General features: G+C 31.0%; 2 protein-coding genes and 1 pseudogene across 3 annotated transcripts in view; all 3 read left to right on the top strand.

Moving 5' to 3' along the window:
- The window catches only part of LOC145312976 (uncharacterized), a 40769-nt gene extending 35904 nt beyond the window's left edge, over positions 1–4865 (top strand). Inside the window, exons 3-4 of the mRNA XM_080152192.1 lie at positions 2791–2890; positions 3931–4865. Coding sequence (XP_080008318.1) covers positions 3956–4585 — 630 coding nt within the window. The 5' untranslated portion in view covers positions 2791–2890; positions 3931–3955 and the 3' untranslated portion in view covers positions 4586–4865. The remainder of the gene's footprint in view (positions 1–2790; positions 2891–3930) is intronic.
- Positions 193–1834, top strand: LOC145312973 (uncharacterized; annotated as a pseudogene). Its single transcript, XR_013877180.1, has 2 exons — positions 193–280; positions 505–1834. The product of XR_013877180.1 is annotated as an uncharacterized LOC145312973 (transcript).
- Positions 4866–6539: 1674 nt separating the features above from the next.
- LOC145315035 (uncharacterized) lies at positions 6540–8068 on the top strand. Its single transcript, XM_080155094.1, has 2 exons — positions 6540–6607; positions 7066–8068. Exon 2 carries the CDS (start codon positions 7091–7093, stop codon positions 7949–7951), a length of 861 nt encoding a protein of 286 aa, XP_080011220.1. The 5' UTR covers positions 6540–6607; positions 7066–7090; the 3' UTR covers positions 7952–8068.
- Positions 8069–15550: the final 7482 nt, after the last annotated feature.

Raw genomic sequence — 15550 nt, 5'->3', positions numbered from 1 at the left:
GTACATGTAAATAACCAATTTACCCTAACCTAAGTTTGAGGAAAACAAAAAAATTGTGAAAATTTTAAATATTTCAACTAAATCGTGTAAATACTGTTTTTGTTTATACATATTTTTTGTCCTCCTGAATACAAAAATATCTTTTTTAATTCAATTAGATCTACTTATTAAATAATAATTTTGTCTATTTTCAGACAAAAAATAAAATGAAATAAGATTTGAAACTGAAGTCAACATAAAGAGAAACAAACCACGCATAGTCTCAGTTCACAAAATTAAAGTAAGTTAGTTTTTAACATGTACAAGGATAATTTTGTCCATAACATTGAATAAAACAGCACAGCATATTTGGAATACTTTTACTTACATAGTGATGGACACACCCAACATGTAGAGTAGCTATACTAAATAGCATATGGATGTAAGGAGAAAGTTTTCATATAGTTCATCTGGAATACGTTGGCCTACACAAGTTGTATTATGTTAAATATTATTTTATTCCAGGTGTAAGAACAATTAATAATCCATCATGAACAAGTGTCATATCTGTAGCAAGGAATTTTCTTTAAAGAGTAATTTGACAAGACATATGGGAGTTCATACAGGTGAGAGGCCATTCAAATGTGATTCTTGTGAAAAGACTTTCTCACAACAAAGTGTATTAGATCGTCACAAGATGATCCATACAGGAGAGAAGCCATTCAAATGTAATTTTTGTGAGAGGGCATTTTCGCACAATAGTGACTTATCAAAGCACAAGAGGATTCATACAGGAGAGAAGCCATAATCTTGTGGTACATGTGAAAAGACATTTTCTAATAATAGTAATTTGACCAAACATACAAGAGTTCATACAGGAGAGAAACCATTCTCATGTGAACAATGTGAAAAGTCATTTCCTAAGAATAGTGATTTGACTAGACACAAACGGATCCACACTGGTGAAAAGCCATATTCATGTGATCAATGTGGAAAGACATTCAAACAAAGGTGGGAATTGACTGTCCACAAAAGGATCCATACAGGTGAGAAGCCATACTCATGTGATCAATGTGAAAAGACATTTACAACTAGTAATAACTTGACTAGACACAAAAATATCCATACAGGAGAGAAGCCATACTCCTGTGATACATGTAACAGGGCTTTCTCTCAACTAGGTCATTTAACTGTGCATAAGAGGATCCATATATCAAGTTGGAATATTGTTACACCTTCTGCTTCTACCAGTTCTGTTGATTGTGGTGAACCTAATATAAAGATAGAAGAAGAAACTCTTGATGAGGATCCTATATCTATAAAGATTGAGACTGAGAGTGATGAAGTAGTAGTAAAAGAAGAAATAAAGGAGGAAGAACGAATTGAGAGTGAAGATTTTGTTTAAGTAGATAAACTTAGAAATCATTGTTCATCAATTGCGAATTTGTTAAAAACGTCATATAGCAAGTGCTTTATTTTATATTTATGTTTGTATTTAAGGTTTGATAGTAAGTGTATATAATATTGCTTCTCCAAAAAATATTTTAAAAAATCATAATTCTCTGAAAAAAGTTTTGTAAAAAATGTGTAAATAGGTATCTAGTACCTTTAATAATATGTTTCCTATATTGTTTTAACATAATTCTTCGTTGCCCTAACCCTGCCGGGTAACCTTGTAGCTAATTTATCCAAACCTAAGTTTTAGGAATACTAATTGGAATAGATTGTATAACCTAATTATATTACAACTAAAATGTGTAGATACTGTTTCTGTTTATACTTTTTTTCTGTTCTTTTGTTTTTGTTCTTTTTGTCTACCTTCTTTAACTTTTGTTCCCCAATTTATTTTCTTATATTCAATTAATTACATCTCATAACTAAAATTGTGTTATATGTAAAATTATTATTATAAATATTTTCAGATTTAATATAAAATGAAAAAGACTCAAAATTATAAAACTGAATTCAATAGAAACATAAAAAGATAAAAAAAAACATAGGTAAGTTTTAATTCATCTAATTAAAAAAAGTAAATGTCTGTCTGTTCATATAAAAAGATTAGCCATCCACTGAAAAGTTCTCGTTTTAAGGCATTTTGATATAAGTCCAGGTATAGTTTTTTTGTTACTTTTGTAGGTGTTTAGTACAAACCTTTTATGGGTTTCATTTAACAAGAATGGTTTCTTTATAAGTGCCAAGTTGAGCTCAATACCCCCTATATTGTGGAAAAAATTTTATGCGCATGTGTTTTACTTTGGGTTAGGTTAAGTCATATTGGTATAGGCTCCGAATATTAGAACCAAAGAAGTGGTTAGGCATAAGTGGAAAAAAATATCTCACCACCTTATTAAGGAGGGGGGTTTTTATGCTTGCTAGGCACTTTGGAAAAGCACCAAAATAAGTTTTGTTATTGTTGATTAAAAACCACTCCCCCCTACTCACTTGAGCACTGCTACTAGTCAAAGATGAAATCACAATTTCCGATCCATCATGTTGTCTTGTGATATTTGTGAAAAGAAATTCTCCATTAAGGACGCTCTAACAAGGCATGTGTTAAAAATGTATATCATCAAAAAATGAATGATAAATAACAATTTGCCAAAGGAATCTTTATTCATTATAAAATAACATTACAACTTTTTAACAAAAACTATTGCTTATCCAGTTTCTGATTAAAAGTGGGAGGAGCATTGAGCATCATATTTAAGTAAATGGGCAGAGATTTTGTTTAACTTTAATTATAAACTATTGTTTATGATTTATAATAGAATCAACGTCAGTCAGTAACTAACATTTAGTTTTATTTTTTAGGTTGATAATTAAATCAACGTCATCAGTCAGCAACTAGCATTGATAGTGAGCAGAGAGAAATCCGCAGAGGAATTTTTGTTATGTAATAAACTCATGAAAGGTAATTTTAATTTCTTAGGTGCCCAGTTTACACTTGTTCTGTTATAGATGCTTACATTATATTAAAATACACATATCAGGGTCATATTTTTTGCATATTTTCCCTAAAGGTGGGTGTTTCAAGACTTAAAAATAGGAGTAAACTCTAAAATTGTTGCTTTAATGGATACGTGTATTTGTGAAAAAACGGCGGCCGCTCCCGCCGAAAATCGCCGAATTTTTTCTCGCCAAATTAATGTTTATTGTATGGCACTGCTCTATAGTAGATTTTTCCACAATAACCATTTAGCTCCCTTGAGACAGCGGGTCAAGGCATAATGTACTTGATCGTGGAGCTTGATAGCCCTAGTGGCTATACAAAAGTGTCTCGTCCTTCTCCATGACTACTTAGGTCCAAACACAAAAAAACAATGGCTACACACACACACACACACACACACACGATATCCATTCATAAATTTTGAGCTTTGCTACTTATGGATGTTGTCATCCTTGTTCTTCTATGATAACAATTTATTTCCAGTTCTGTGTGAATTTATTTATTTATATTTACCGCCCTAACTAATAACGTCCTGGGATTGGGGTAATGCTTACCCCAAACTTTGAAATCCCTCACTTTACTCCCCTGCCTCAAATATTAAATTCTAACTCCGCCCATTTATTTAGGAGGAGTTGCTAAATATTTTAAAAACTAAATCTTGGGAAAGAGGGGTATAGTTGGGTTATTAAACTATATCAACCTCTGTATACAAATATAAATGCTGTCATTCCATGTTTGTCAGCTTCGCTTTTATAAATGTTAACATCCTTGTTTATTACTTTCTTTCTACAGTATTTAAAAGCGAAGATTTCTTACATTTGTAAGGAGGAGAGTTTTGATACTTTTTTTCTACATAGTGACAGACCTATGAACACAACATTAAATATAGAGTGTTTGTAAATATGAAAACATACCATAAAAATGATTTATAAAATAATAAAGCCTTAAAATTATAATTTTCAATTCTACAAAGGTATTACATTAAATATTATTTATCCCAGGTGCTAAAACAATTAAGAATTCATCATGAACAAGTGTCATATCTGCTTGAAGGAATTTTCTCAAAAGAGTGATTTGAGAAGACACATGAGAATTCATACAGGAGAGAAACCATACACTTGTGATACATGTGAAAAGGCTTTCTCAAGACAAGATACATTAGCTGAACATAAGAGGATTCATACAGGAGAAAGGCCACACTCTTGTGATACATGTGAAAAATCTTTCTCACAACCAATTCAATTAGCTGTCCATAAGAGGATCCATACAGGAGAAAAACAATACTCATGTGATACATGTAAAAAAGCTTTTGTAGAACAGAGAGCATTAACTCGTCACAAGAAGATCCATGCAGAAGAGATGCTATACTCTTGTGAATTATGCAAGAAATCGTTTAATGATAGATCAAACTTGACAAGACACAATAAATCTGCTGGACATCTCAATAAGTTAGAATCTACTAAAAATACAGTTTCACCTTCTACATCTACCAGTTTTGTTGTTGGTGGTGAAGCTAATATCAAACTAGAGAAGAAAGTAGAAGAACATCTTGATGAAGATTCTGTATTTATAAATATAGAGGCTGAGAGTGTGGAAGTAATTATTAAAGAGGAAATAAAGGAGGATGAAGGAATTGAGAGTGAAAAATTTGTTTAAGTATATAAAAATGAAAATGTTTGATAAATGCACGAACCTAAATTGCGAATTTGTTGTAAATGTCTTTTAAAAAGTGCTTAATTATGTTTATTTATGTGTGTATTTAAGATTTGATTTATTGTTTAGAAATAAATCTGCATTGCCTGCAGTGGGGCTACCTTGTACATGTAAATAACCAATTTACCCTAACCTAAGTTTGAGGAAAACTAAAAAATTGTGAAAATTTTAAATATTTCAACTAAATCGTGTAGATACTGTTTTTGTTTATACATATTTTTTGTCCTCCTGAATACAAAAATGTGTATATCTTTTTTAATTCAATTAGATCTATTTATTAAATAATAATTTTGTCTATTTTCAGACAAAAAATAAAATGAAATAAGATTTGAAACTGAAGTCAACATAAAGAGAAACAAACCACGCTTAGTCTCAGTTCACAAAATTAAAGTAAGTTAGATTTTAACATGTACAAGGATAATTTTGTCCATAACATTGAATAAAACAGCACAGCATATTTGGAATACTTTTACTTACATAGTGATGGACACACCCAACATGTAGAGTAGCTATACTAAATAGCATATGGATGTAAGGAGAAAGTTTTCATATAGTTCATCTAAAATACGTTGGCCTACATAATGACGGACACACCTTAATTATAGGCTAGCTCTGTTACTAAAAAAATAATTTATGATATAGTAAAATCAAAAAGCATTCAGAAAAGACATGAACTGAAATGATTGATGAAATAATTAATGCTTGAAATTATTAGTTTTAACTCTACACAAGTTGTATTATGTTAAATATTATTTTATTCCAGGTGTGAGAACAATTAATAATCCATCATGAACAAGTGTCATATCTGTAGCAAGGAATTTTCTTTAAAGAGTAATTTGACAAGACATATGGGAGTTCATACAGGTGAGAAGCCATACTCTTGTGATTCATGTGAAAAATCTTTCTCACAACCATTTAATTTAACTGAACATAAGAGGATCCATACAAGAGTTCCATACTCTTGTGATACATGTGAAAAAACTTTCTCAAGACAAAATCATTTAACTGTCCATAAGAGGATCCATTCAAGAGATCCATACATTTGTGATACATGTGAAAAGACTTTTTCACATCAAAGTGTATTAACTATCCATAAGATGATCCATACAAAGGAGAAGCCATACTCTTGTGACATATGTGATAAGGCTTTCTCACAAAAAAGTAAATTAACTCTTCATAAGAGGACCCACACAGGAGAGATGCCATACTTTTGTGAAATGTGCAAAAAATATTATAACTCAAATTCAGAATTTTCAATGCATAATAAATCAGTTGGACATCTCAAGAAATTAGAATCAACTAAGAATACAGCTCCATCTTCTGCTTCTACCAGTTTTGTTGATTGTGGTGAAGCTGATGTTAAACTAGAAATTAAAGAAGAAACTCTTGATGAAGATCCTCTCTCTATCAACATGGAGGCTGATAATGTAGAAGAAAATATTAAACAGGAAATAGAAGAAGAAGAAATTGAGGATAAAGATTGTATTGATATCATAGAACACAAAATTGAAATATGATGAACAAATAGTTTTCTTATGTGAAATACCAAATTTTGTAAATATTGTGTTATTTAAATGTAAATATAAAGAGGAGGGGGGAGTTTTGCCAATTTCATTTACCCCACCATTATTAGACTTGATATTCATGTCAGGCCATAGGTTATTTGGGATAAAACTTTGTCTTTAGGTTATATTGTTTAACATGAATACCTAGCCTAAAAATCAAATAGGAAGTGAAAGTGGCAAAATCCCCCCTCCCAACCCTTACTTTATCTTTATAAAATCTGTAAATATTATTTTTCTACTTTTGCTGGTAATATAAGATTATTTGGTTAAAAATATTTTTTTCTATTTTGCAAATCAAAACTTATCATTTTTTATACCTTTTAATTTTTTTCAGATAATGAATAACAATGAAAATTCTTACAGCCTTCATTTATTTGAATAAATAGCTAAGATAAATCAGGTAAATGTGATTTTTTTCATTAATTGTGCCAGAATTTGTTTTCAACATTTCTCTCAGAATCAGTAATTTGGAATCTTTTGATATTTTTTTTTCCTCCTTACAACAAAACCCTGTGACACATGTATATCTTAATTTTATTAGTGAGCTACTCACTTAATTTTAAGATATTTTATTGAACAAAATTTCTTTTTTGCTCACTCTGTTTTTCTTTTTGTTAAAGTGCAGCTATCTTTATAAGCAACAGGGCTTGTCATGCAGTAGCTGAATGTACAAGGATGATCATGTCAAAAACAATAAAAATAGGACACCATGTCAGTAATATACATTAACCTACATAGTGACGGACACACCCTACATATAGAGTAGCTATACAAAATAAGATGGATGTAAGAAGATAGTTTTCATAGTGACAAACTTACAAAATTGTACTCAAGTATAACATAAGATATTTATTCCAGGTGCAAGAATAATTAATAATCCATCATGAACAAGTGTCATATCTGTGCTAAGGAATTCTCTACAAAAAGCAATTTAACAGTACATATTAGAATTCATACAGGAGAGAAGCCATACAAATGTGACACATGTGAAAAAGCTTTTCTTACAAGTAGTAAGTTAACTGTCCACAAGAGGATTCATACAGGAGAGAAACCATACCCTTGTGATATATGTGAAAAGACTTTCACACAACAAAGTCACTTAATTCATCATAAGAGAATCCATACAGGAGAGAAGCCATACTCTTGTGATACATGTGATAAATCTTACCATACAAATGGAGAGTTAACTGTTCATAAGAGGACTCATACAGGAGAGAAGCCATACACTTGTGATACATGTGAAATGAGTTTCTTACAAAAAATTTATTTAACTGTCCATAAGAGGATCCATACAGGAGAGAAACCTTACTCATGTGATATATGTGATAAATCTTACAAAAGAAATGGAGAGTTAATTGTCCATAAGAGGACACATACAGGGGAGAAGCCATACTCATGTGATTTATGCAAGAAATCTTATTACAAAAACTCAGATCTGACACAACATAAAAAATCAGCTGGACATCTTCTTAATTTAGAATTCAAGAATTTAGTTCCACCTTCTGCTTCTACCAGTTTTGTTGATTGTTTTGAAGCTGATGTAAAACTTGAGATTAAAGAAGAAGAAACTCTTGATGAGGATCCTCTGTGTATCAACATGGAGGCTGAAGGTGTTGAAGAAACTATGAAACATGAAATAAAAGACGAAAGAATTCAGGATAAAGACTCTCTTTCTTGTGAACAGAATTCTAACGAGGATAGAGCAGACTCAATTGACATTGTGGAACACAAAATTGAAATATGATGAACAACATTAAGCTGATGTTCTAATATGAAACCTGAATTTGTAAATAATGTAATATTTTCAATGTAAGTAAATAATGATTACTTTATTTTTAAAAATGATATCTGCATATGCATACTTTTTTCTACTTTGACTTTTAATTTACGATTATTTTGTTTAGAATTTATATATATTTTGCAAATAATCTTTTTGTTACATTGCATGTAATATTTTTTTCAGATAAAGCAAAACAATGAAATGATATGAAAAAGTATAATTCTTCCAAACTTCATTAAAACATATAACTAATACAAAATCAGGTAAACATGATTTCTTGTATCAATTCTGTCATAGTCAACCTACCTCTCTCTTTCTAGAATATAAATCTTTGTTATTATATCTAACTATTATAGTAAGATCAACCTACCTCTCTCTTTCTAGAATATAAATCTTAGTTATTTCTAACTACTAGCAGCTAGTACCGTGGAGGCCTTTAGGGACACGTAAAATTGTTTATTTTCAATCTTTATGTAAATCAGTTATTTACCAAAAATAATTTTTTTGCCGCTATACCTATGGTGTTAGTTTTGTTTTGAGCTCATTATTAAAAATATCTGCAGGCGTTTTTTTTATTTTTGGCGATTTCTCTGGGGACTCGGGGAGGGTGGTTGTACCCTCCTTTAGATTAGCTTCCCAGTACCTATAAGAAGCTGTAAAGGAGCACCATATCGGTTCAGCGGTTTAGCGAGATCCTTGGTACAAACAGACAAACAAACACTCTGTTACTTTATTATAATGACTAGCGGCTTCGCCCCTAGCCTCTAGGGGCTTTGCCCCAAGAGGTTTGATGAAACCAATTTTCGTATTTTAGATTTAAAATAAAAAAGAAAAAGAAAAAAAAAATTTTTTTTGGGGGGGGGTTTAGTCGACCCCACTATTTATTTTTAGTTTTAAAAAGAAAAATGTTTTTGGGGGTGGGTATTTTTCATTTTTTGGGGGGTTGCGGGTGTCCCACCCCACAAGAAAATAGTTATAAACCTTTCCAGGACCTATGAGAAGCTACACTGTAAAGGAGAACCCGATCGGTTCAGCAGTTAGCGAGATCCTTCGCTACAAACAAACAGACAAACAAACAGGCAGACATCGTTCTACTTTGTATTATAGATATCTTTATAAATTCATGTAAGGGTTTTAATTTCATATCATATAACTAATTTTATATTTCAACTTTTTGCTGTGTAAAAGATGATTTTACAGCAATACTTTGAAATAAGATATCTAAAAAGGTATTAGAGCTTGAAAAATGTTAGAGACCTTTTTAGAAGGCTCCAATATATGTCATTTCAACTGCAATGTCAGCGAATTTGCATGATAAACATGAAAGACAAAATAAGACAATAAAGCAGGTTAGGTTAAGGTAGTCTAAAAATAAAAGTAATATTTAATCACCAAAAGTAATTTTAAAATTTTCAACTATGGGAAGGTACTAACTCAATTTAGGGAAAGCATGTTCTGAAACCACCATAAGGTCCCAGTACATCCTGTGTAAACCGTTTCTGCGGGTTTTTTTTTCTAACCTAACACGCCTTCGGGTGGGGTGTGATTAGCCATAGTTTCATAGAGTTTGGACCAAAGACTCTTGGAGTATCATGAGACACTTTTGTATAGCCACCAGAGCCAGCCCAGGGATGTGTTGATATTATACACTTGATAATTATGCATCCAAACTACCTAACAGTCTCTTTTTTTGAGACAATATGTTGTGATAGAATCATGAGTGAGTGTTCATAAGCTAAAATAAAAATGTTAATTATTGTTGACTTTCTACTGCAGAAATATTTATTCCATGTGGAAGAATAATTAACTCATGTTGTCTTGTGATATCTGCCACAAGAAATTCTCCTTCCAGAATTCATACAGGAGAGAAGCCATTCAAATGTGATTCATGTGAAAAAGCATTTGCATGGAAAGGTGATTTAACAAAACATGAAAGAATCCATACAGGAATAAAGCCATACTCATGTCATACATGTAAAAAGACTTTCTTAAAACAAAGTCATTTAACTGACCATAAGAGGATTCATACAGGAGAGAAGCCATTCTCTTGTGATACATGTGAAATGCTTTCTGTACGAATAGTGATTTGACACGACATAAGAGGACTCACACTGGTATGAAGCCATTCTCTTGTGTATTATGCAAGAAATCTTTTAATGAAAGTTAAAAAATGACTAGACATAAAAAATCAACTGAACATCTCAACAAGTTAAAATCTACTAAAAATACAGTTCCACCTTCTGCTCCAACCAGTTTTATTGATTGTGGTAAAGCTGATATTAAACTAGAGATAAAAGAAGAAGAAACTCTTGATTAGGATCCTCTCTCTATCAACATGGGGGCTGAGAATGTTGAGGAAAATATAAAACAGGAAATAGAAGAAGATGGAATTCAGGATAAAGATTCTCTTTCTAATAATCCTGATGAGGATTACATAAACACAATTGACATCGTTGACCACAAGATTGAATTATCATAAACAAAATGCTTTTAATCACAAATATTTTTAACTAATGATATCGTGTATTTACTGTATTTTTTTACTTTTCATTATTCAACGTAAATTATTTGATTAACTAATTTTTGTATTGTTTTAATTTTATGCTCTGGTACAATTTCTGTAAAATCTAACTTTGTATCAGTACTTATTATGTTAATATTTTGATTATTCTCCTATTGAATGTAGAACATTATATTTATCTTACAATGTTTCTTGCGTTATACTAAATATTTTTCAAATAGAAAAATTAAATAAAATTATATTAAAACAATATTTCTTTAAGCCTACATTGGTACCAACAGCTTAGATAAAATCAGGTTTAAATGATTTTGAAGAAAAAAATAATATATTTTTTAATTACTTTTTCCTTGAACTATAATTTTTGGTAATGCTTTGTTTTGATTACCCCATTTGGGACCTTCAAAACAGGGGTCTCCAAAAAGCTTGTCTTTGTGTTTGTAATATATTTTCTCCGGCGAAAATTTGTTAATACCAAACTTTTTTAGTTTTTGGTATTTAGACTTTTTGTTTGGCTAATATCATTTAATGTCTATACAACTCATAAGGATTAATTTTGATTTCTTTCACTGGAAGGAAAGAATTATTCCTCTTGTTTTATCAATATTTCATTATTTGTTCATTATCAAATTCATATGTTGCTTAATGATTATGTTTATTTTCAGATAAAATATAAATGAAAAAGACTCAAGATTTTAAAACTGTCATTAACAACATAAAGAGAAACAAAACGCTAATAAATTTGAGTTCAGAAACAAAGTAACTTAGTTTTTAAAATGTACAAGGATACTTTGATACATAACAAACCACAATTTTAAGAAACAAGATTGTTATTACAAGTTTAGATGTATTGCTAAGATACGATTTTATGTATTAGGTATTTTGTGTGTGTTATGTAATTGTTCATAGATGGGCGCTTTCATGTGACTAGAAATAGAAGAATATAGAGTACATCTAATAATTATTCCCACATAGAGACTGATGTACGGACATCTTAATTATAGAGTAGCTTAGAAAATATTACATTAAATATTGTTTATTTCAGGTGCAAGAACAATTAAGAATTCATCATGAACAAGTGTCATATCTGCGGCAAGTAATTCTCTACAAAAAGTAGTTTGACAAGACTTATGAGAATTCATACAGGTGAGAGGCCATATAAGTGTAGTACATGTGTAAAGGCATTTACACAAAGTGGTGACTTAACGATACACAAGAGAATTCATATGGGACAGAAGCCATACTCTTGTGATACGTGTAATAAAGCTTTCTCAATACAAAGTGTATTAGCTAAACATAAGAGGATTCATTCAGGAGAGAAGCCATACTCTTGTGATACATGTGAAAAGACTTTCACACAACAAAGTCACTTAATTCATCATAAGAGAATCCATTACAGGAGAGAAGCCATACTCTTGTGATACATGTGATAAATCTTACCATACAAATGGAGAGTTAACTGTTCATAAGAGGACTCATACAGGGGAGAAGCCATACTCATGTGATTTATGCAAGAAATCTTATTACAAAAACTCAGACCTGTCAAGACATTATAAATCAGATGGACATCTGCTCAACTTAGAACTAAAGAATAAAGTTTCACCTTCTGCTTCTTCCAGTTTTGTTGATTGTGGTGAAATTGATATAAAACATGAGATAAAAGAAGAAGAAACTCTTGATGAGGATTCTATATCTATTAAGATTGAGGCTGATAGTGTGGAAGTAATTATAAAAGAGGAAATAAATGAGGAAGAAGTAATTGAGAGTGAAGAATTTGTTTAAATAAATAAAAGTAAAAATGATTGTTCCTAAATTGCGAATTTGTTGTAAACGTCTTTTAGTAAATGCTTTATTTTATATTAATGTTTGTATTTAATAGTAAATGTATATAATATTTCTTATATGTATATAATTGGGTAGAAACTGTTTTTGTACTGTACGAGTTGCAGTTGCATTAATGGGGGTATTACGTGGATTGTAAGAAAACGGCGACTAAACCGCTACTCTCGCCGAAAACAGCGAAATTTTATGTATACACAGTAAGTAAAATGTCAACTTGATTAGAAAATAATAATTTTGTCTTGAATGATACAAATTTGTGTAATTTAGCGAGAAAAAGCAAAAAATATTTGGTGGGATATACTGGTTCTCCAAGACAGCGGTGATTTTGTCCCTGTTTCTTCACAGTTCTATGTTATATTTGAGCAACTGCTATACAAAATTTTAGAGTTCTATTCCTATTTTTAATTTTTAAAACACACACCTTTTACTATTTCTCATTTTCTTATATTCAATTAGTAGGATCTCATTATTAGAATTGTGTAACTTGTAAAATCATTAGTATATTTATTTTCAGACTGAATATAAAATGAATTGAGACTCTAAGATTATATAAAGATAAAAAAATGAGAGATTAGAGTTTAGTAAAGTAGGTTTTCTATTACGAATATTATGTAGCAAAATCCTAATATTTGATTAAGATAAATGATGTCTGTCTGTCCATAATAGAAGTGAATTAGTTTTTTTTCTATAAAGATATTATTTTTTTTTAAATGGGGGTTTTGGGTGATTTTTTTCTCTACTATATATTTTAAACTAGCGGCTACGCCCCTAGAAGTCTCTAGGGCACTTAAGGTAGGAGATGGAAAAGTCGACCTCAGCCAATTTTAAATTTGAGTTTCAAAAGAGTAGGTAGGTAAAGAATATTTTTCGGAGGGGGAGGGGGGTGAAGACACCCTCCCCAAAAATAGTTTAAAACCTTCCCAGGACCTATAAAAAGCTTCACTGTAAAAGAGAACAATATCGGTTCAGCATTTAGCGAGATCCTTTGGGACAGACAAAAAACGCTTACTACGTTATATAATAGGATAAAAGCTAAAGATAGAAATTAAATAAACATCAAAAGTAGATCGGGTAATAATACTATAGTCATGTACTTGTGAGTAGATAGAAGAGTAAGTGGGATAAAAATTAGATGTAAGAGGAGAGTTATCATACAGGTTGTATATCTGGAATTCTTTTACTTACATAGAGACAGACACACCCTTCATATTATGTAGACATACTAAATAAGATATGGAGTTGAGGAAAGTTTTATAAAATACATCTTGTATACTTTTAACTGCATAGTGACGGACACACCCTTCATATAGAGTAGACATATTAAATAAGATATGGAGTTGAGGAAAGTTTTATAAAATACATCTTGTATACTTTTAACTACATAGTGACGGACACACTCTTCGTATAGAACAGCTATACTAAATAAGATATGGATGTACAAATTGTACTTTACCTACATAGTAACAGACCTACAGACACACCTTAATTAAAGAGTAGCTGTAACACTAACGTTAATATTTGAAATGATTACAATAAAATTATAAGGCTTTAAATTATTATTTCCATTTCTACACAAGTATTATATAATATATTATTTATTCCAGGTGCAAGAACAACTAAGAAACCACCATGAACAAGTGTCATATCTGCTCCAAGGAATTCTCTAAAAAGTGCAATTTAATAACTCTCTATGAGAATTCATACAGGTGAGAAGCCATTCAAATGTGATTCCTGTGAAAAAGCTTTCTCACAACAAGGTACATTAATTGCCCATAAGAAGATTCATACAAGAAAGAAAACATACTCTTGTGATACATGTGAAAAGACTTTCTCAAGACTAAGTCATCTATCTGACCACAAGAGGATCCATACAGGTGATAAGCCATACTCTTGTGATACATGTGGAAAGACTTTCGGTACAAATGGTGAGCTAACTGTTCATAAGAGGACTCATACAGGAGAGAAGCCATTCAAATGTGATTTTTGTGGAAAAGCATTTACACAGAAATGTAATTTAATAAAACACAAGAGGATCCACACAGGAGAAAGGCCATACTCTTGTGATACATGTGGAAAGGCTTTCTGTACAAATGGTGAGCTAACTGTTCATAAGAGAATTCATACAGGAGAGAAGCCATACACTTGTGATACTTGTAAAAAAGCTTTTTCAAAGCAAAGTATTTTAACTGTCCATAAGAGAATTCATACAGGCGATAAACCATATTCTTGTGAAATGTGCAATACATATTGCAATACAAGTTCACACTTATCAAAACATAATAAAACAGTTAAACACCAGCAAAAGTTAAAATCTACTAAAGACAAAGTTTCACCTTCTGGAGATAAGCCATACTCTTGTGAATTATGTCAGAAATCTTATAAATTAAGTTCAGACCTGAAAAGACATAAAAAAATCAGCTGGACATCTCAAGAAGTTAGAATCTACTAAGAATACAGTTCCAGCTCCTGCTTCTACCAGTTTTGTTGATTGTGGTGAAGCTGATATTAAACTAGAAATAAAAGAAGAAGAAACTCTTGATGAGGATCCTCTCTCTATCAACAGTCAACACGGAGGCTTAGAATGTTGAAATAACTTAAAAGAAACCATTCAGAATTTTTCGAATATAATTAATTGTTTTGTGATATTAATTAAGTAGAAACCAACTCATTTTTTCACATTTTTCCAAACTTTTTTTTCTTCAGATATACAAAATGTAATCATAAAGAAATGAGTGATGGTAGCTAATATAGCATGATATTACAAATATTTAGATAAATCTGAAATCTTTTTCTATCAGAAAAATATGCTAAAACAAAATAGCCACAATGATATATTGCTCCTGAAGACATTAGAGGTATAGCCCCTTTCGTGGCAACGCTCCTTAAGTGGCGATTCTTTGTATTTTTACAGTAGGTTTTTTCCTATTTCTATCCCCTGCGGGGGGCTCAAGTCTGCGGGGCAATCACTTAACCCAATATTAACCTAACAAAAATAACCTATTAAAAGCCATTTTAAGAATACGAAGAATCGACCCTTAAGGAGCGTTGCCACGAAAGGGACTATAACCGATATTAGTTATACTATTGTTTTTTCTCTTCCAATATCTATTTAGAAAAGGAACAAGATATCTATGTACTTTGTGCCTATCTGTAGCTTATGATCTCGCTAACTGCTGGTCCATTTTACATTTCTCCTTTACAGT

This window comes from Acartia tonsa, chromosome 3 (assembly GCF_053477335.1).
Source record: "Acartia tonsa isolate MP-2025a chromosome 3, ASM5347733v1, whole genome shotgun sequence".
NCBI classification, from domain to species: domain Eukaryota; kingdom Metazoa; phylum Arthropoda; class Copepoda; order Calanoida; family Acartiidae; genus Acartia; species Acartia tonsa.
Note: the sequence above shows the minus strand (reverse complement) of the source record. Positions and strands in the feature narration are given on the sequence as shown.